At 44.1% G+C, this 22,500-nt stretch overlaps 2 protein-coding genes across 2 annotated transcripts in view; both read left to right on the top strand.

Annotated features, from left to right (window-relative positions):
• The window catches only part of LOC124008841 (neuropeptide Y receptor type 2-like), a gene marked incomplete at its 3' end in the record, with an annotated part of 29,098 nt that overhangs the window by 4,431 nt on the left and 2,167 nt on the right, over window positions 1-22,500 (top strand). The window contains exon 2 of the mRNA XM_046320423.1: window positions 17,120-17,616. Within this exon, the coding sequence (XP_046176379.1) occupies window positions 17,199-17,616 (418 nt within the window). The remainder of the gene's footprint in view (window positions 1-17,119; window positions 17,617-22,500) is intronic.
• Window positions 8,599-10,941, top strand: LOC124008842 (early nodulin-75-like). The gene is made up of 2 exons (XM_046320424.1): window positions 8,599-9,995; window positions 10,884-10,941. Exons 1-2 carry the CDS (start codon window positions 8,599-8,601, stop codon window positions 10,939-10,941), a joined length of 1,455 nt encoding a protein of 484 aa, XP_046176380.1.

Genomic DNA, 22,500 nt, shown 5'->3' with positions numbered 1-22,500 from the left:
GCACACTCTTGGCATTGTCTCAACCAGCTTCACCTGGAATGCTTTTCCAACAATTTTCAAAGGAGTTCCCATATATGCTGCTTTTCCTTCACTCTGCGGTCCACCTCATCCCATATCATCTCAATTGTGTTGAGGTAGGGTGATTGTGGAGGCCAGGTCTTCTGATGCAGCACTCCATCACTCTCCTTCTTGGTCAAATATAACTTATACAGCCTGGAGGTGTGTTGGGTCAATGTCCTGTTGAAAAACGAATGATAGTCCCACTAAGCGCAAAACAGATGGGATGGCGTATCACTGCAGAATGCCGTGGTAGCAATGCTGGTTAAATCACTGACAGTGTCACCAACAAAGCACCCCCACACCATAACACCTCCTCCTCCATGCTTCACGGTGAGAAACACACATGCAGAGATCATCCATTCACCTATTCTGCATCTCACAAACACACAGTGTTTAGAACCAAAAATCTCAATATTAGTTGTATTAGTAATTGTAGCAGTAGTTTTCTATTAATAGTTGTAGCAGTAGTTTAATAAGTTGGATTAGTAGTTGTAGCAGTAGTTTTCTATTAATAGTTGTAGCAGTAGTTTAATAAGTTGTATTAGTAGTTGTATTAGTAGTTGTATTAGTAGTTGTATTAGTAGTTGTATTAGTAGTTGTATTAGTAGTTTAATAAGTTGTATTAGTAGTTGTATTAGTAGTTGTATTAGTACATTACATTACATTTAAGTCATTTAGCAGACGCTCTTATCCAGAGCGACTTACAAATTGGTGCATTCACCTTATGACATCCAGTGGGACAGTCACTTAACAATAGTGCATCTAAAACTTAGGGGGGGTGGGGTGAGAGGGATTACTTAACCTATCCTAGGTATTCCTTAAAGAGGTGGGGTTTCAGGTGTCTCCGGAAGGTGGTGATTGACTCCGCTGTCCTGGCGTCGTGAGGGAGTTTGTTCCACCATTGGGGGGCCAGGGCAGCGAACAGTTTTGACTGGGCTGAGCGGGAGCTGTACTTCCTCAGTGGTAGGGAGGCGAGCAGGCCAGAGGTGGATGAACGCAGTGCCCTTGTTTGGGTGTAGGGCCTGATCAGAGCCTGGAGGTACTGAGGTGCCGTTCCCCTCACAGCTCCGTAGGCAAGCACCATGGTCTTGTAGCGGATGCGAGCTTCAACTGGAAGCCAGTGGAGAGAACGGAGGAGCGGGGTGACGTGAGAGAACTTGGGAAGGTTGAACACCAGACGGGCTGCTAAGCGTTCTGGATGAGTTGAAGGGTTTAATGGCACAGGCAGGGAGCCCAGCCAACAGCGAGTTGCAGTAATCCAGACGGGAGATGACAAGTGCCTGGATTAGGACCTGCGCCGCTTCCTGTGTGAGGCAGGGTCGTACTCTGCGGATGTTGTAGAGCATGAACCTACAGGAACGGGCCACCGCCTTGATGTTAGTTGAGAACGACAGGGTGTTGTCCAGGATCACGCCAAGGTTCTTGGCGCTCTGGGAGGAGGACACAATGGAGTTGTGAACCGTGATGGCGAGATCATGGAACGGGCAGTCCTTCCCCGGGAGGAAGAGCAGCTCCGTCTTGCCGAGGTTCAGCTTGAGGTGGTGATCCGTCATCCACACTGATATGTCTGCCAGACATGCAGAGATGCGATTCGCCACCTGGTCATCAGAAGGGGGAAAGGAGAAGATTAATTGTGTGTCGTCTGCATAGCAATGATAAGAGAGACCATGTGAGGTTATGACAGAGCCAAGTGACTTGGTGTATAGCGAGAATAGGAGAGGGCCAAGAACAGAGCCCTGGGGGACACCAGTGGTGAGAGCGCGTGGTGAGGAGACAGATTCTCGCCACGCCACCTGGTAGGAGCGACCTGTCAGGTAGGACGCAATCCAAGCGTGGGCCGCGCCGGAGATGCCCAACTCGGAGAGGGTGGAGAGGAGGATCTGATGGTTCACAGTATCGAAGGCAGCCGATAGATCTAGAAGGATGAGAGCAGAGGAGAGAGAGTTAGCTTTAGCAGTGCGGAGCGCCTCCGTGATACAGAGGAGAGCAGTCTCAGTTGAATGACTAGTCTTGAAACCTGACTGATTTGGATCAAGAAGGTCATTCAGAGAGAGATAGCGGGAGAGCTGGCCAAGGACGGCACGTTCAAGAGTTTTGGAGAGAAAAGAAAGAAGGGATACTGGTCTGTAATTGTTGACATCGGAGGGATCGAGTGTAGGTTTTTTCAGAAGGGGTGCAACTCTCGCTCTCTTGAAGACGGAAGGGACGTAGCCAACGGTCAGGGATGAGTTGATGAGCGAGGTGAGGTAAGGGAGAAGGTCTCCGGAAATGGTCTGGAGAAGAGAGGAGGGGATAGGGTCAAGCGGGCAGGTTGTTGGGCGGCCGGCCGTCACAAGACGCGAGATTTCATCTGGAGAGAGAGGGGAGAAAGAGGTCAGAGCACAGGGTAGGGCAGTGTGAGCAGAACCAGCGGTGTCGTTTGACTTAGCAAACGAGGATCGGATGTCGTCGACCTTCTTTTCAAAATGGTTGACGAAGTCATCTGCAGAGAGGGAGGAGGGGGGAGGGGCGGAGGATTCAGGAGGGAGGAGAAGGTGGCAAAGAGCTTCCTAGGGTTAGAGGCAGATGCTTGGAATTTAGCGTGGTAGAAAGTGGCTTTAGCAGCAGAGACAGAGGAGGAAAATGTAGAGAGGAGGGAGTGAAAGGATGCCAGGTCCGCAGGGAGGCGAGTTTTCCTCCATTTCCGCTCGGCTGCCCGGAGCCCTGTTCTGTGAGCTCGCAATGAGTCATCGAGCCACGGAGCGGGAGGGGAGGACCGAGCCGGCCTGGAGGATAGGGGACATAGAGAGTCAAGGGATGCAGAGAGGGAGGAGAGGAGGGTTGAGGAGGCAGAATCAGGAGATAGGTGGGAGAAGGTTTGAGCGGAGGGAAGAGATGATAGGATGGAAGAGGAGAGAGTAGCGGGGAGAGAGAGAGCGAAGGTTGGGACGGCGCGATACCATCCGAGTAGGGGCAGTGTGGGAGGTGTTGGATGAGAGCGAGAGGGAAAAGGATACAAGGCAGTGGTCGGAGACTTGGAGGGGAGTTGCAATGAGGTTAGTGGAAGAACAGCATCTAGTAAAGATGAGGTCGAGCGTATTGCCTGCCTTGTGAGTAGGGGGGAAGGTGAGAGGGTGAGGTCAAAAGAGGAGAGGAGTGGAAAGAAGGAGGCAGAGAGGAAAGAGTCAAAGGTAGACGTGGGGAGGTTAAAGTTGCCCAGAACTGTGAGAGGTGAGCCGTCCTCAGGAAAGGAGCTTATCAAGGCATCAAGCTCATTGATGAACTCTCCGAGGGAACCTGGAGGGCGATAAATGATAAGGATGTTAAGCTTGAAAGGGCTAGTAACTGTGACAGCATGGAATTCAAAGGAGGCGATAGACAGATGGGTAAGGGGAGAAAGAGAGAATGACCACTTGGGAGAGATGAGGATCCCGGTGCCACCACCCCGCTGACCAGACGCTCTCGGGGTGTGCGAGAACACGTGGGCGGACGAAGAGAGAGCAGTAGGAGTAGCAGTGTTGTCTGTGGTGATCCATGTTTCCGTCAGTGCCAAGAAGTCGAGGGACTGGAGGGAGGCATAGGCTGAGATGAACTCTGCCTTGTTGGCCGCAGATTGGCAGTTCCAGAGGCTACCGGAGACCTGGAACTCCACGTGGGTCGTGCGCGCTGGGACCACCAGAGTAGGGTGGCCGCGGCCACGCGGTGAGGAGCGTTTGTATGGTCTGTGCAGAGAGGAGAGAACAGGGATAAACAGACACATAGTTGACAGGCTACAGAAGAGGCTACGCTAATGCAAAGGAGATTGAAATGACAAGTGGACTACACGTCTCGAATGTTCAGAAAGTTAAGCTACGTAGCAAGAATCTTATTGACTAAAATGATTAAAATGATACAGTACTGCTGAAGTAGGCCAGCTGGCAGTGGGTGCGTTGTTGACACTACACTAATCAAGTCGTTCCGTTGAGTGTAATAGTTTCTGCAGTGTTGCTATTCGGGGGCTAGCAGGCTAGCTAGCAGTGTTGTTTACGTTACGTTGCGTTAAAAGAACGACAATAGATGGCTAGCGAACCTAGAAAATCGCTCTAGACTACACAATTATCTTTGATACAAAGACGGCTATGTAGCTAGCTAAGTAGCTAGCTAAGATCAAACAAATCAAACTGTTGTACTGTAATGAAATGAAGTGAAAATGTGATACAACCTGTGAATGCGACCGGGTAGTTGAGTTCTATACAGAAGACGTTGGCTAGCGTTGGCTAGCTGTTGGCTAGCTAGCAGAGTCACCTACGTTAAGGACGACAAATAGCTGGCTAGCTAACCTCGGTAAATTAAGATAATCACTCTAAGACTACACACTCTAAACCTAAACAACACAATTATCTTGGATACGATGATACGAAGACAGCAAAGACAGCTATGTAGCTAGCTAACACTAAACTAATCAAGTCGTTCAGTTGAGTGTAATAGTTTTCCCAGTGCAGCTAATCAGTGGACGTTAGCTAGCTGGCTAGTGAAGACTACGTTAGGACGGCGAAATACGATAATTACGCAATTATCTTTGATACAAAGACGGCTATGTAGCTAGCTGAGAAGAAATTGCTAAGATAAGACAAATCAAACCGTTGTGATATAATGAAATATAATGAAAAAGTTATACTACCCGTTGGAGCGACGTGCAGATGCGACCACTCGCTCCAACCGGAACCGTGCTGCAATTTTTGAGGCTGGTAACTCTTAGTAGTTGTATTAGTAGTTGTATTAGTAGTTGTATTAGTAGTTGTATTAGTAGTTGTATTAGTAGTTGTATTAGTAGTTGTATTAGTAGTTGTATTAGTAGTTGTATTAGTAGTTGTATTAGTAGTTGTATTAGTTTTTATGCTGTTAATGTATGTTAATATTCTTAGTATTTCATTGTTATTATTATTAGACAGTCATTGCAATATTATTACTATTATTATTAATAATAGTACTATTATTATTATTACTATTATTATTACTATTATTATTAATAATATTACTATTATTATTATTACTATTATTATTACTATTATTACTATTATTATTACTATTATTACTATTGTTATTATTACTATTATTACTAATATTACTATTATTACTATTATTATTAATAATAATAACTATTATTATTATTACTATTATTATTACTATTATTATTAATAATATTACTATTATTATTATTACTATTATTATTACTATTATTACTATTGTTATTATTACTATTATTACTAATATTACTATTATTACTATTATTATTAATAATAATAACTATTATTATTATTACTATTATTATTACTATTATTATTAATAATATTACTATTATTATTATTACTATTATTATTATTATTATTACTATTGTTATTATTACTATTATTACTAATATTACTATTATTATTATTATTATTATTACTATTATTATTATTACTATTATTATTATTATTATTATTATTATTATTATTACTATTGTTATTATTACTATTATTACTATTATTATTATTATTATTATTACTATTATTATTACTATTATTATTATTACTATTATTACTAATATTACTGTTATTACTATTGTTATTATTACTATTATTGCTATTATTACTATTATTATTATTATTATTATTATTATTACTATTGTTATTATTACTATTATTACTATTATTATTATTACTATTGTTATTATTATTATTATTACTAATATTACTATTATTACTAATATTACTATTATTATTATTATTACTATTACTATTATTATTACTATTATTACTAATATTACTATGATTACTATTATTATTATTACTATTATTACTAATATTACTATTATTATTACTATTATTATTACTATTATTATTATTACTATTATTATTACTATTATTATTACTATTATTATTATTTCTATTATTACTAATATTGCTAATATTACTATGATTACTATTATTATTATTATTATTACTATTATTACTAATATTACTATTATTACTAATATTATTATTACTATATTACTATTATTATTATTACTATTATTATTACTATTATTATATTATTATTATTATTACTATTATTACTAATATTACTAATATTACTATTATTACTATTATTATTATTACTATTATTACTATTATTATTATTATTATTATTATTACTATTATTATAATATGACTATGATTACTATTATTATTATTATTATTACTATTATTATTATTATTATTATTATTATTATTATTACTATTATTATTACTATTATTATTACTTATTATTACTAATATTATTATTATTACTATTATTATTATTATTATTATTACTATTATTATTATTATTATTACTATTATTATTATTACTATTATTATTATTACTATTATTATTACTATTATTATTATTACTATTATTATTATTATTATTACTATTATTATTATTATTATTATTACTACTATTACTACTATTACTATGATTACTATTATTATTATTATTATTACTATTATTACTAATATTACTAATATTACTATGATTACTATTATTATTATTATTATTATTATTATTACTATTATTATTATTATTATTACTATTATTACTAATGGTCCTTCTGTAGCTCAGTTGGTAGAGCATCGCGCTTGTAACGCCAGGGTAGTGGGTTCGATCCCCGGGACCACCCATACGTAGAATGTATGCACACATGACTGTAAGTCGCTTTGGATAAAACCGTCTGCTAAATGGCATATATTATTATTATATTATTATATTATATATTAATATTACTATTATTACGAATAATACTAATATGACTATGATTACTATTATTATTATTATTATTATTCTTATTATTACTATTATTATTATTACTATTATTACTAATTATTATTACTATTATTACTATTATTACTATTATTATTATTATTATTATTATTATTATTACTATTATTACTAATATTACTATGATTACTATTATTATTATTATTATATTATTATTACTAGTATTATTATTATTATTATTATTATTATTATTATTATTATTACTATTATTATTATTATTATTATTACTATTATTATTATTATTATTATTATATTATTATTATTATTACTATTATTATTATTATTATTATTATATTATTATTATTATTATTATTATTACTATTATTATTATTATTATTATTACTATTATTATTATTATTATTATTATTATTATTATTACTATTATTATTATTATTATTATTATTATTATTATTATTATTATTACTATTATTACTATTATTATTATTATTAGACAGTAGTTGCCATATTATCCTTGTTACTAAATATTAGTTTTTCATCTTGGAAACGTATCTCAAGATGTCAAATAAATAAATAAATAAAAAATGCCTCAGATAATCTATAGCTCATATACACGCTACACACACGCTACACCTAGACTATAGACACACTACCACACACACTACACATGCACTACACGCTAAACACGCTACACCTAGACTATAGACACACTACACACTACACACACACTACACACACGCTACACACGCTACACACGCACTACACACTACCACACACACTACACCTAGACTATAGACAAACTGAACACTCCACACACACTACACACACGCTACACACACGCTACACACGCACTACACACTACCACACACACACACACTACACACACACACTACACACACACACTTCCTTCCCACAAGTCTGCGCAGCGGGAAACAGCACATTATTTAGGTTCTGTGTCACTTATTTCCACATTATGGCCATAATAACTGATTGTCAGGTTGTTATTGTCTGATTGTTATTAAATCGTTGCCAACGATCGTTGCTATGGCGGCAGGCTGACATGGTTTGACCACTGTATTGACACAATTGACGAGTGTGTGTTTATACCTGAACACACACCCACACACTGTTATTAGACTCTGACTCTCTCTCTCTCTCTCTCTCTCTCTCTCTCTCTCTCTCTCTCTCTCTCTCTCTCTCTCTCTCTCTCTCTCTCTCTCTCTCTCTCTCTATCTCTGACTCTGACTCTCTCTCTGACTCTGACTCTCTCTCTCTCTCTCTCTCTCTCTCTCTGACTCTGACTCTCTCTCTCTCTCTCTCTCTCTCTCTGACTCTGACTCTGACTCTGACTCTCTCTCTCTCTCTCTCTCTCTCTCTCTCTCTGACTCTGACTCTGACTCTGTCTCTCTCTCTCTCTCTCTGATTCTCACTGACTCTCTCTGACTCTCTCTCTGACTCTCTCTCTGACTCTGTCTCTCGCTCTCTCTCTCTCTCTCTCTCTCTGACTCTGACTCTGACTCTGACTCTCTCTCTCTCTCTCTCTCTCTCTCTCTCTCTCTCTCTGTCTTTCTCTGTCTGTCTGTCTGTCTGTCTGTCTGTCTGTCTGTCTGTCTGTCTGTCTGTCTGTCTGTCTGTCTGTCTGTCTGTCTGTCTGTCTGTCTGTCTGTCTGTCTGTCTGTCTGTCTGTCTGTCTGTCTGTCTGTCTGTCTGTCTGTCTGTCTGTCTGTCTGTCACAGTGACTGTCTCTACATTTTACCACCCAACCACAGTGACTGTCTCTACATGTTACCACCCAACCACAGTGACGGTCTCTACATGTTACCACCCAACCACAGTGACTGTCTCTACATGTTACCACCCAACCACAGTGACTGTCTCTACATGTTACCACCCATCCACAGTGACTGTCTCTACATGTTACCACCCAACCACAGTGACTGTCTCTACATGTTACCACCCAACCACAGTGACTGTCTCTACATGTTACCACCCAACCACAGTGACTGTCTCTACATGTTACCACCCAACCACAGTGACTGTCTCTACATGTTACCACCCAGCCACAGTGACAGTCTCTACATGTTACCACCCAGCCACAGTGACAGTCTCTACATGTTACCACCCAGCCACAGTGACTGTCTCTACATGTTACCACCCAGCCACAGTGACGGTCTCTACATGTTACCACCCAGCCACAGTGACTGTCTCTACATGTTACCACCCAACCACAGTGACTGTCTCTACATGTTACCACCCAACCACAGTGACGGTCTCTACATGTTACCACCCAACCACAGTGACGGTCTCTACATGTTACCACCCAGCCACAGTGACGGTCTCTACATGTTACCACCCAGCCACAGTGACAGTCTCTACATGTTACCACCCAGCCACAGTGACAGTCTCTACATGTTACCACCCAGCCACAGTGACAGTCTCTACATGTTACCACCCAACCACAGTGACGGTCTCTACATGTTACCACCCATCCACAGTGACTGTCTCTACATGTTACCACCCATCCACAGTGACTGTCTCTACATGTTACCACCCAACCACAGTGACTGTCTCTACATGTTACCACCCAGCCACAGTGACTGTCTCTACATGTTACCACCCAGCCACAGTGACTGTCTCTACATGTTACCACCCAGCCACAGTGACTGTCTCTACATGTTACCACCCAGCCACAGTGACTGTCTCTACATGTTACCACCCAACCACAGTGACTGTCTCAACATGTTACCACCCAGCCACAGTGACTGTCTCTACATGTTACCACCCAGCCACAGTGACAGTCTCTACATGTTACCACCCAGCCACAGTGACTGTCTCTACATGTTACCACCCAGCCACAGTGACTGTCTGTTACCACCCAACCACAGTGACGGTCTCTACATGTTACCACCCAACCACAGTGACTGTCTCTACATGTTACCACCCAGCCACAGTGACTGTCTCTACATGTTACCACCCAACCACAGTGACTGTCTCTACATGTTACCACCCAGCCACAGTGACAGTCTCTACATGTTACCACCCAGCCACAGTGACTGTCTCTACATGTTACCACCCAGCCACAGTGACTGTCTGTTACCACCCAGCTACAGTGACTGTCTCTACATGTTACCACCCAGCCACAGTGACTGTCTATTACCACCCAGCCACAGTGACTCTCTGTTACCACCCAGCCACAGTGACTGTCTGTTACCACCCAGCCACAGTGACTGTCTGTTACCACCCAGCCACAGTGACTGTCTGTTACCACCCAGCCACAGTGACTGTCTGTTACCACCCAGCCACAGTGACTGTCTGTTACCACCCAGCCACAGTGACTGTCTGTTACCACCCAGCCACAGTGACTGTCTGTTACCACCCAGCCACAGTGACTGTCTGTTACCACCCAGCCACAGTGACTGTCTGTTACCACCCAGCCACAGTGACTGTCTGTTACCACCCAGCCACAGTGACTGTCTGTTACCACCCAGCCACAGTGACTGTCTCTACATGTTACCACCCAGCCACAGTGACTGTCTGTTACCACCCAGCTACAGTGACTGTCTCTACATGTTACCACCCAGCCACAGTGACTGTCTGTTACCACCCAGCTACAGTGACTGTCTCTACATGTTACCACCCAGCCACAGTGACTGTCTGTTACCACACGTTATGTTTAGTTTTTGCGTCTTATACTTTCAGTTTTGCACACCAGCTTCAAACAGCAGATTTGGTTTTTTGAGGGGTGTTATTGAAAATATACCCCACAGCAGTTTGGATGGTACAATGAATCTCTACACTATACACTATGCTTCTTTTGTCAAACTGAAATTAAGCGAACTTTTTAAATTTTATCAAGCAGCAGATAGCGGTGTGATTTCTACATTTTTTTCACTTCCGTTCTCAGAACATTTAAAAAACGTTCCGTTTTACCGGTCAGAAAACGTATGGCTTCATTCCCAGAACCAATGGGAAACCAAAAACGTACGTTCCCAAAACTTCCAAGGTACAAAATGTGCTAGCTGGGTTCACACCTATTTTTTTCTCTCCCTCTCCTCTCTATTTCTCAGGAAAGAGGTTCAGCTCTTCCCTTCAGGCAAGGTACTGGTACCCCCCCCCAGTAAGTGAACATTTCACTGGTAGTCTACACCTGTTGTTTACCAAGCATGTGACAAATAAAATAAGATTTGACCTCTGATACACTTCACCGCCTAGCTTTAGGCGCTCTTACACACACTGTGTGTGTGTGTGTGTGTGTGTGTGTGTGTGTGTGTGTGTGTGTGTGTGTGTGTGTGTGTGTGTGTGTGTGTGTGTGTGTGTGTGTGTGTGTGTGTGTGTGTGTGTGTGTGTGTGTGTGTGTGTGTGTGTTCCTAGTCTTTAAGTGAAAGCACACACTTGAACGCACAAATTCACTCAGCAAGTTGCCTCCAGCAGTATTCTGTTACCAAATGTCACCATCCACCAATGGGGCGGCAGCGTATCCCAGTGGTTAGAGTGTAGTGGTTAGAGTGTAGTGGTTAGAGTGTAGTGGTTAGAGTGTAGTGGTTAGAGTGTAGGGGTTAGAGTGTAGTGGTTAGAGTGTAGGGGTGGTAGCGTATCCCAGTGGTTAGAGTGTAGTGGTTAGAGTGTAGTGGTTAGAGTGTAGTGGTTAGAGTGTAGTGGTTAGAGTGTAGGGGTGGTAGCGTATCCCAGTGGTTAGAGTGTAGTGGTTAGAGTGTAGTGGTTAGAGTGTAGTGGTTAGAGTGTAGGGGCGGCAGCGTATCCCAGTGGTTAGAGTGTAGTGGTTAGAGTGTAGTGGTTAGAGTGTAGTGGTTAGAGTGTAGTGGTTAGAGTGTAGTGGTTAGAGTGTAGGGGTTAGAGTGTAGTGGTTAGAGTGTAGTGGTTAGAGTGTAGTGGTTAGAGTGTAGTGGTTAGAGTGTAGTGGTTAGAGTGTAGTGGTTAGTGGTTAGAGTGGTTAGGGGTGTAGGGGTGGTAGCGTATCCCAGTGGTTAGAGTGTAGTGGTTAGAGTGTAGTGGTTAGAGTGTAGTGGTTAGAGTGTAGGGGTGGTAGCGTATCCCAGTGGTTAGAGTGTAGTGGTTAGAGTGTAGTGGTTAGAGTGTAGTGGTTAGAGTGTATTGGTTAGAGTGTAGTGGTTAGAGTGTAGGGGCGGCAGCGTATCCCAGTGGTTAGAGTGTAGTGGTTAGAGTGTAGTGGTTAGAGTGTAGTGGTTAGAGTGTAGTGGTTAGAGTGTAGGGGTGGTAGCGTATCCCAGTGGTTAGAGTGTAGTGGTTAGAGTGTAGTGGTTAGAGTGTAGTGGTTAGAGTGTATTGGTTAGAGTGTAGTGGTTAGAGTGTAGTGGTTAGAGTGTATTGGTTAGAGTGTAGTGGTTAGAGTGTATTGGTTAGAGTGTAGTGGTTAGAGTGTAGGGGTGGTAGCGTATCCCAGTGGTTAGAGTGTAGTGGTTAGAGTGTAGTGGTTAGAGTGTAGTGGTTAGAGTGTAGTGGTTAGAGTGTTAGTGGTTAGAGTGTAGTGGTTAGAGTGTATTGGTTAGAGTGTAGTGGTTAGAGTGTAGGGGTGGTAGCGTATCCCAGTGGTTAGAGTGTAGTGGTTAGAGTGTAGTGGTTAGAGTGTAGTGGTTAGAGTGTAGTGGTTAGAGTGTAGTGGTTAGAGTGTAGGGGTGGTAGCGTATCCCAGTGGTTAGAGTGTAGTGGTTAGAGTGTAGTGGTTAGAGTGTAGTGGTTAGAGTGTAGGGGTGGTAGCGTATCCCAGTGGTTAGAGTGTAGTGGTTAGAGTGTAGTGGTTAGAGTGTAGTGGTTAGAGTGTAGGGGCGGCAGCGTATCCCAGTGGTTAGAGTGTAGTGGTTAGAGTGTAATGGTTAGAGTCTAGGGGTGGTAGCGTATCCCAGTGGTTAGAGTGTAGTGGTTAGAGTGTAGTGGTTAGAGTGTAGTGGTTAGAGTGTAGTGGTTAGAGTCTAGGGGTGGTAGCGTATCCCAGTGGTTAGAGTCTAGGGGCGGCAGCGTATCCCAGTGGTTAGAGTGTAGTGGTTAGAGTGTAGGGGTGGTAGCGTATCCCAGTGGTTAGAGTGTAGTGGTTAGAGTGTAGTGGTTAGAGTGCAGTGGTTAGAGTGCAGTGGTTAAAGTGCAGTGGTTAGAGTGTAGTGGTTAGAGTGTAGTGGTTAGAGTGTAGTGGTTAGAGTGTAGTGGTTAGAGTGCAGTGGTTAGAGTGTAGTGGTTAGAGTGTAGTGGTTAGAGTGTAGTGGTTAGAGTGTAGTGGTTAGAGTGTAGGGGTGGTAGCGTATCCCAGTGGTTAGAGTGTAGTGGTTAGAGTGTAGTGGTTAGAGTCTAGGGGTGGTAGCGTATCCCAGTGGTTAGAGTGTAGTGGTTAGAGTGTAGTGGTTAGAGTGTAGTGGTTAGAGTGTAGGGGTGGTAGCGTATCCCAGTGGTTAGAGTGTAGTGGTTAGAGTGAGTGTAGTGGTTAGAGTGTAGTGGTTAAAGTGTAGGGGTGGTAGCGTATCCCAGTGGTTAGAGTGTAGTGGTTAGAGTGTAGTGGTTAGAGTGTAGTGGTTAGAGTCTAGGGGTGGTAGCGTATCCCAGTGGTTAGAGTGTAGTGGTTAGAGTGTAGTGGTTAGAGTGTAGTGGTTAGAGTGTAGTGGTTAGAGTGTAGGGGTGGTAGCGTATCCCAGTGGTTAGAGTGTAGTGGTTAGAGTGTAGTGGTTAGAGTGTAGTGGTTAGAGTGTAGGGGTGGTAGCGTATCCCAGTGGTTAGAGTGTAGTGGTTAGAGTGTAGTGGTTAGAGTGTAGTGGTTAGAGTCTAGGGGTGGTAGCGTATCCCAGTGGTTAGAGTGTAGTGGTTAGAGTGTAGTGGTTAGAGTGTAGTGGTTAGAGTGTAGTGGTTAGAGTCTAGGGGTGGTAGCGTATCCCAGTGGTTAGAGTCTAGGGGCGGCAGCGTATCCCAGTGGTTAGAGTGTAGTGGTTAGAGTGTAGGGGTGGTAGCGTATCCCAGTGGTTAGAGTGTAGTGGTTAGAGTGTAGTGGTTAGAGTGTAGTGGTTAGAGTGTAGTGGTTAGAGTGTAGTGGTTAGAGTGTAGTGGTTAGAGTGTAGGGGTGGTAGCGTATCCCAGTGGTTAGAGTGTAGTGGTTAGAGTGTAGTGGTTAGAGTGTAGTGGTTAGAGTGTAGTGGTTAGAGTGTAGGGGTGGTAGCGTATCCCAGTGGTTAGAGTGTAGTGGTTAGAGTGCAGTGGTTAGAGAGCAGTGGTTAGAGTGTAGTGGTTAGAGTGTAGTGGTTAGAGTGTAGTGGTTAGAGTGTAGTGGTTAGAGTGCAGTGTTTAGAGTGTAGTGGTTAGAGTGTAGTGGTTAGAGTGTAGTGGTTAGAGTGTAGGGGTGGTAGCGTATCCCAGTGGTTAGAGTGTAGTGGTTAGAGTGTAGTGGTTAGAGTGTAGTGGTTAGTGTGTAGGGGTTAGAGTGTAGTGGTTAGAGTGTAGTGGTTAGAGTCTAGGGGTGGTAGCGTATCCCAGTGGTTAGAGTGTAGTGGTTAGAGTGTAGTGGTTAGAGTGTAGGGGTTAGAGTGTAGTGGTTAGAGTGTAGTGGTTAGAGTGTAGGGGTGGTAGCGTATCCCAGTGGTTAGAGTGTAGTGGTTAGAGTGTAGTGGTTAGAGTGTAGGGGTGGTAGCGTATCCCAGTGGTTAGAGTGTAGTGGTTAGAGTGTAGTGGTTAGAGTGTAGTGGTTAGAGTGTAGTGGTTAGAGTGTAGGGGTGGTAGCGTATCCCAGTGGTTAGAGTGTAGTGGTTAGAGTGTAGTGGTTAGAGTGTAGGGGTGGTAGCGTATCCCAGTGGTTAGAGTGTAGTGGTTAGAGTGTAGTGGTTAGAGTGTAGTGGTTAGAGTGTAGGGGCGGCAGCGTATCCCAGTGGTTAGAGTGTAGTGGTTAGAGTGTAGGGGTTAGAGTGTATTGGTTAGAGTGTAGTGGTTAGAGTGTAGGGGTGGTAGCGTATCCCAGTGGTTAGAGTGTAGTGGTTAGAGTGTAGTGGTTAGAGTGTAGTGGTTAGATTGTAGTGGTTAGAGTGTAGGGGTGGTGGTTAGCGTATCCCAGTGGTTAGAGTGTAGTGGTTAGAGTGTAGTGGTTAGAGTGTATTGGTTAGAGTGTAGTGGTTAGAGTGTAGGGGTGGTAGCGTATCCCAGTGGTTAGAGTGTAGTGGTTAGAGTGTAGTGGTTAGAGTGTAGTGGTTAGAGTGGTTAGGGCGGCAGCGTATCCCAGTGGTTAGAGTGTAGTGGTTAGAGTGTAGTGGTTAGAGTGTATTGGTTAGAGTGTAGTGGTTAGAGTGTAGGGGTGGTAGCGTATCCCAGTGGTTAGAGTGTAGTGGTTAGAGTGTAGTGGTTAGAGTGTAGTGGTTAGAGTGTAGTGGTTAGAGTGTAGGGGTGGCAGCGTATCCCAGTGGTTAGAGTGTAGTGGTTAGAGTGTAGTGGTTAGAGTGTATTGGTTAGAGTGTAGTGGTTAGAGTGTAGGGGTGGTAACGTATCCCAGTGGTTAGTATCCCAGTGGTTAGAGTGTAGGGTGTAGTGGTTAGAGTCTTAGAGTGTAGTGGTTAGCGTAGTGTGGTTAGAGTGGTAGTGGTTAGAGTCTAGTAGAGTGGTTAGAGTGTAGTGGTTAGAGTGTAGTGGTTAGAGTGTAGTGGTTAGAGTCTAGGGGTGGTAGCGTATCCCAGTGGTTAGAGTGTAGTGGTTAGAGTGTAGTGGTTAGAGTCTAGGGGCGGCAGCGTATCTCAGTGTTTGGAGTGTTGGACTCGTAACCGAAGGTACAAATCTGTGGTTCTGCCCCTGAACAAGGCAGTTCACCCACTGTTCCTTCATTGAAAATAAGAATTTGTTCTTAACTGACTTGCTGGTTAAATAAACATTAATAAAGTTAAACTAAATAAAAATACAGTGACTGTCTCAAAATATTACCACCCAACCACAGTGAAATTACCACCCAACACAGTGACTGTCTCAACATATTACCACCCAACCACAGTGACTGTCTCTACATTTTACCACCCAACCACAGTGACTGTCTCAACATATTACCACCCAACCACAGTGACTGTCTCAACATATGACCACCCAACCACAGTGACTGTCTCAACATATTACCACCCAACCACAGTGACAGTCTGTTACAATCCAATTTCAATCAATTGTATTTATAAATCCCATCTTACATCAGCTGATATCTCAAAGTGCTGTACAGAAACCCAGCCTAAAACCCCAAACAGCAAGCAATGCAGGTGTAGAAGCACGGTGGCTAGGAAAAACTCCCTAGAAAGGCCAGAACCTAGGAAGAAACCTAGAGAGGAACCAGGCTCTGAGGGGTGGCTAGTCATCTTCTGGCTGTGCCGGGTGGAGATTAGAAACCTAGAGAGGAACCAGGCTATGTGGGGTGGCCAGTCCTCTTCTGGCTGTGCCGGGTGGAGATTATAACAGAACATGGCCAAGATGTTCAAATGTTCATAAATGACCAGCATGATCGAATAATAATAAGGCAGTTGAAACTGGAGCAGCACGGCCAAGGTGGACTGGGGACAGCAAGGAGTCAACAAGCCAGGGAGTCAGGGCTCAGGTCCTCTGGGAGAGAGAGAGAAAGTAAGAAAGAAAGAGAGAAAGAGAGAGAAAGTATTAGAGAGAGCATACTTAAATTCACACAGGCAACATAAATACTGGAGTCTGAGACAGGAGGGGTCAGGAGACACTATGGCCCCATCTGAAGACACCCCCGGACAGGGCCAAACAGGAAGGATATAACCCCACCCATTTTTCCAAAGCACAGCCCCCATACCACTAGAAGGATATCTCCAACCAACAACTTAACATCCTGAGACAAGGCCGAGTATAGCCCACAAAGATCTCCCTCATGGCATAAACCCAAGGGTGGGGCGCCAACCCAGACAGGAAGATCACGTCAGTGACTCATCCCACTCAAGTGACCCACCCCTCCTAGGGATGGCATGAAAGAGCACCAGTAAGCCAGTGACTCGGCCCCTGTAATAGGGTTAGAGGCAGAGAATCCCAGTGGAAAGAGGGGAACCGGCCAGGCGGAGACAGCAAGGGTGCGTGCGTGTGTGCGTGTGTGTGTGTGTGTGTGTGTGTGTGTGTGTGTGTGTGTGTGTGTGTGTGTGTGTGTGTGTGTGTGTGTGTGTGTGTGTGTGTGTGTGTGTGTGTGTGTGTGTGTGTGTGTGTGTGTGTGTGTGTGTGTGTGTGTGTGTGTGTGTGTGTGTGTGTGTGCGTACGTGCGTGCCTGTCAGTCACATGGAATTTGAACACTCATTTCCACTTTGCCTTTCTCATCTTCCTTTTGCAGAGCCTCTCTCTCTCTACACATTTCCGTGTGTGTGCCTCGGACGGACAGGGGGAAGGACATGTGACTAGTAGCCGGAAAAATGGATTACCTCTCTCCAGCCAACATCTCCCAAGATGCATCCCTTCTCTTTTCCGACGCCGGTCCCCACGGCAACGACCTTTACCTCGGTTACCGTGACTACGACCCCGGCATTGACGACCCCACCACGGAAGATTCGTCGCCCCTCCCGCCCCTCCCGCCCCTCTACGCAGACACCCCCCTCCTGGATTTGGGAGACTTGGGGGGGTACGGTCCCGGGGTGGGGGGGTATGGGGACAGCTCTCTGGCAGGACTGGGAGACAGTACTAAGCTAGTAGGGGTCCAGGTGGTTTTAATCCTGGCCTACAGTACCATTATACTACTAGGAGTAGTGGGGAACTCTCTGGTCATATACGTGGTGTATCGCTTCAAGACGCTGAGGACCGTGACTAACTTCTTCATAGCTAACCTCGCTGTCGGTAGGTAGCTTTTATATAGTCTGTCTGTCTGTCTGTCTGTCTGTCTGTCTGTCTGTCTGTCTGTCTGTCTGTCTGTCTGTCTGTCTGTCTGTCTGTCTGTCTGTCTGTCTGTCTGTCTGTCCGTCTGTCCGTCTGTCCGTCTGTCCGTCTGTCCGTCTGTCCGTGTCCGTCTGTCCGTCTGTCTGTCTGTCTGTCTGTCTGTCTGTCTGCCTGCCTGTCTTCCTAACTCTCTTTTTCGAGAGCTACTTTTCAGAAAGAGACAAAATAAGCAGGACCTCATTCTCAGTGTGTGTGTGTGTGTGTGTGTGTGTGTGTGTGTGTGTGTGTGTGTGTGTGTGTGTGTGTGTGTGTGTGTGTGTGTGTGTGTGTGTGTGTGTGTGTGTGTGTGTGTGTGTGTGTGTGTGTGTGTGTGTGTGTGTGTGGTGTTTTTTTTTTCTTCGATGCCCCTAGGTTAGTTTGAGTGATGACTCAGATGTTCTGGCATGTAATATTTTTACGTTTCTGAGAAATTGGTGTGTGTGTGTGTGTGTGTGTGTGTGTGTGTGTGTGTGTGTGTGTGTGTGTGTGTGTGTGTGTGTGTGTGTGTGTGTGTGTGTGTGTGTGTGTGTGTGTGTGTGTGTGTGTGTGTGTGTGTGTGTGTGTGTGTGTGTGTGTGTGTGTGTTTGGATTTACTATTCTTGCGGGGACCAGAAGTCCTCACGAGGATAATAAAACAAGGACATTTTGCCTCAAGTCCCCACAAGGAAAAGGGCTACTTCAGGCTCAGAATTCGAGTTTGGTTAAGGGTTCGTTTTAGGGGTTAAGGAAAATAGGATTACAATTGTTTGGTCCCCACAAGTAGAGTAAAACAAACATGTGTTTGTGTACGTGTTTGAGTGTGTCTGTGTGTGTGTGTGTGTGTCTGTGTGTGTTCATCCTATTCCCTGTGTCATTGGGTCTGAGGGTATTCCTGTGCTTAGCTTCATGTTCGTGTGACATTGGGTCTGAGAGCTGTGTGTGTGTGTGTGTGTGTGTGTGTGTGTGTGTGTGTGTGTGTGTGTGTGTGTGTGTGTGTGTGTGTGTGTGTGTGTGTGTGTGTGTGTGTGTGTGTGTGTGTGTGTGTGTGTGTGTGTGTGTGTGTGTGTGTGTGTGTGTGTGTGTGTATATCTCCCAAAGATGTCACACTACCACTGAGCCAACAGGAAATACATTTGAGTGTTGAACAGTGAAGACTCTTGGCAAGGTTAGACATTGGCAAAGCTCAGAGGAAGACCTAGATGTAGACAGTTTCGAAGTAACAAAAGTTTATTACAAAACTGGGGGGGGGGGGCAGGCAAGCAGAGGCCAGTAATCCATAGCAGAGTCCGAAAGGTACAGAACGGCAGGCAGGCTCAGGGTCAGGGCAGGCTCAGGGTCAGGCTCAGGCTCAGGCTCAGGGTCAGGGCAGGCTCAGGATCAGGGTCAGGGCAGGCTCAGGATCAGGGTCAGGATCAGGATCAGGATCAGGATCAGGATCAGGGTCAGGATCAGGATCAGGATCAGGATCAGGGTCAGGATCAGGATCAGGATCAGGATCAGGATCAGGGTCAGGGTCAGGATCAGGATCAGGATCAGGATCAGGATCAGGATCAGGGTCAGGATCAGGATCAGGATCAGGATCAGGATCAGGGTCAGGGTCAGGGCCAGGCTCAGGCTCAGGCTCAGGATCAGGATCAGGATCAGGATCAGGATCAGGGGCAGGGGCAGGCTCAGGATCAGGCTCAGGGTCAGGGTCAGGGTCAGGGTCAGGGTCAGGGTCAGGGTCAGAGCAGGCTCAGGATCAGGATCAGGCTCAGGCTCAGGCTCAGGCTCAGGGCAGACAGAATTGTCAAAACCAGGAAAACTTGAAAACAGGAACTAGAGAAAGACAGGTGCAAAGCGGAAAAACACTAGTTGGCTAGACATAACAAAATTAACTGGCAACAGACAAACAGAGAACACAGGTATAAATACACAGGGGATAATGGGGAAGATGGGTGACAGCTGGAGGGGGTGGAGACACCTGGTGGGGGGTGGAGACACCTGGAAGGGGGTGGAGACACCTGGTGGGGGTGGAGACACCTGGTGGGGGGTGGAGACACCTGGAGGGGGGTGGAGACACCTGGAAGGGGGTGGAGACACCTGGTGGGGGTGGAGACACCTGGTGAGGGGTGGAGACACCTGGAGGGGGTGGAGACACCTGGAAGGGGGTGGAGACACCTGGTGGGGGTGGAGACACCTGGTGAGGGGGTGGAGACACCTGGAGGGGGTGGAGACACCTGGAAGGGGGTGGAAACACCTGGAGGGGGGTGAAGACACCTGGAGGGGGGTGGAGACACCTGGAGGGGGTGGAGACACCTGGAAGGGGGTGGAAACACCTGGAGGGGGGTGAAGACACCTGGAGGGGGTGGAGACACCTGGAGGGGGTGGAGACACCTGGAAGGGGGTGGAGACACCTGGTGGGGGGGAGACACCTGGAGATACCTGGAAGGGGGTGGAGACACCTGGAGGGGGATGGAAACACCTGGAGGGGGGTGGAGACACCTGGAGGGGGTGGAGACACCTGGAAGGGGGTGGGGACACCTGGAGGGGGTGGAGACACCTGGACAGGGGGTGGAGACACCTGGACAGGGGGTGGAGACACCTGGAGGAGGGTGGGGACACCTGGAGGGGAGTGGGGACACCTGGAGGGGAGTGGGGACACCTGGGGAGGTGGGGACACCTGGAGGGGAGTGGGGACACCTGGAGGGGAGTGGGGACACCTGGAGGGGGTGGAGACACATGGAGGAGGGGTGGAGACAAGCACAAAGACAGGTGAAACTGATGACAGATGTTCAGTACCAAGAACAAAGAGTGTTGAATAGTGAAGACAAGTTCAAACATGTTCAGTTCCAAAGAACAATGAAAGGTGTTTTTGTAGAAATTGTCCAGGGGTTCAAGTCACCAGTGTCCTCATATGCTATCAGTAAGTCTCCTGCGGTTTTAGTGCCGCGCTCCAGTTTAGGCCAAATTACAGTTGTCAGATCCGACAGCAATAGGCGATGTCCATCCGTCGCTTGTCAACCCGGCTGGTTGGCATGGTCGGCTCCTTGACCTCACCCAAAAGCCTATTGGCCTTTAAATCAGATGACTTTTCACGTCTTGTTTCTGTCACTGTCATGTCATGTGCTGAGGCTAACCTTGTGTCTAACCCCAGTCTCTGTCGTGGTTAGTTAAAGGTGTCGAACACATCTCTCCTTGTCTCTTATGTCACTGTTCATTTCTCTCACTTCTCACTCCTCTGGTCAATGTTAAGAATTGTTGTCAAAGCAATGTACAGTATATGCAGTATTACATAAAACAACAAAAATAGGATTTATGTACAGTCCCAGTGAAACGTTTTGACAAACCAAACTCAATTTCTTAGTTTTTACGTCTTTAATTTTTTTTTTTTTTCCTGTTTTATCTACATTGTAGAATAATAGTGAAGACATCAAAACGATGAAATAACACATATAGAATCATGTAGTAACCAAATCAAAATATACTTTGACTGGTACTGTACACACACACATGGAGGCTCCTCAGAGGAGGAAGAGAAGGAGCATCCTCTTCAGTGAAAGTTCTAGAACACCTACTCATTCTAGGGTTTTTCTTTTTACTATGTTCTACACTGTAGAATAATAGTGAAGACATCAAAACGATGAAATAACACATATAGAATCATGTAGTAACCAACAAAAAAAAGTGTTAAACAAAATCAAAATATATATTTTTTTGATGTATTTGAGGATTCTTCTTGTTGACGGCTTTGCACGTCTCTTGTCATGTGTTTTTCAACAGGACAATGACCCAAAACACACCTCCAGGCTGTGTAAAGGGCTCAAATATATTTAGATTTGTTCAACACTTTTTAGGGTTACTACATGATTCCATATGAGTTATTTCATAGTTTTAATGTCTTCTCTATTATTCTAAAACATAGTAATACATAAATAAATACAGAAAAACCTTTGACTGGTATATTAACAAAAACAATTATACACGGAAACAGATTTTTATTTTTGTATATTTTATTTAACCTTTATTGAACTAGGCAAGTCCTTTTAGGGTTACCTGTCAATCAATCAGTCAGACGGAATGATTGACTGGCTGGCTAAGCTGTCTCTCTCTCTCTCTGCATCTCTTTAATTTCAATTCAATTCAAGGGCTTTATTGGCATGGGAAACATGTGTTAACATTGCCAAAGCAAGTGAGGTAGATAATATATAAAGTGAATATATAAAGTGAAATAAACAATACTACTAATACTACTAATGAACTATCTATCTATCTATCTATCTATCTATCTATCTGTCTATCTGTCTCTCTGTCTCTCTGTCTCGCTCTCTCTCTCTCTCTCTCTATCTCTCTCTCTCTAACTATATCTCCACATCTATCTATCTATCTATCTATCTATCTATCTATCTATCTATCTATCTATCTAATCTCTCTGTCTCTCTGTCTCTCTCTATCCCTCTGTCTCTGTTTCGCTCTCTGTCTCTCTCTCTCTATCTTTCTCTCTCTATCTCTCTCTCTCTAACTATATCTCCACATCTATCTATCTATCTATCTATCTATCTATCTATCTATCTATCTATCTATCTATCTATCTATCTATCTATCTATCTATCTATCTATCTATCTAATCTCTCTGTCTCTCTGTCTCTCTCTATCCCTCTGTCTCTGTTTCGCTCTCTGTCTCTCTCTCTCTATCTTTCTCTCTCTATCTCTCTATCTCTCTCTCTCTCTGTCAATCACCACCTTCCGGAGACACCTGAAACCCCACCTCTTTAAGGAATACCTAGGATAGGATAAGTATTCCCTCCCCCCCCCCCTTTAAGATTTAGATGCACTATTGTAAAGTGA

This window comes from Oncorhynchus gorbuscha, linkage group LG21 (assembly GCF_021184085.1).
Source record: "Oncorhynchus gorbuscha isolate QuinsamMale2020 ecotype Even-year linkage group LG21, OgorEven_v1.0, whole genome shotgun sequence".
Taxonomy (NCBI): domain Eukaryota; kingdom Metazoa; phylum Chordata; class Actinopteri; order Salmoniformes; family Salmonidae; genus Oncorhynchus; species Oncorhynchus gorbuscha.
The sequence above is the reverse complement of the archived record's forward strand: the minus strand, read 5'-3'. Positions and strand labels throughout refer to the sequence as shown.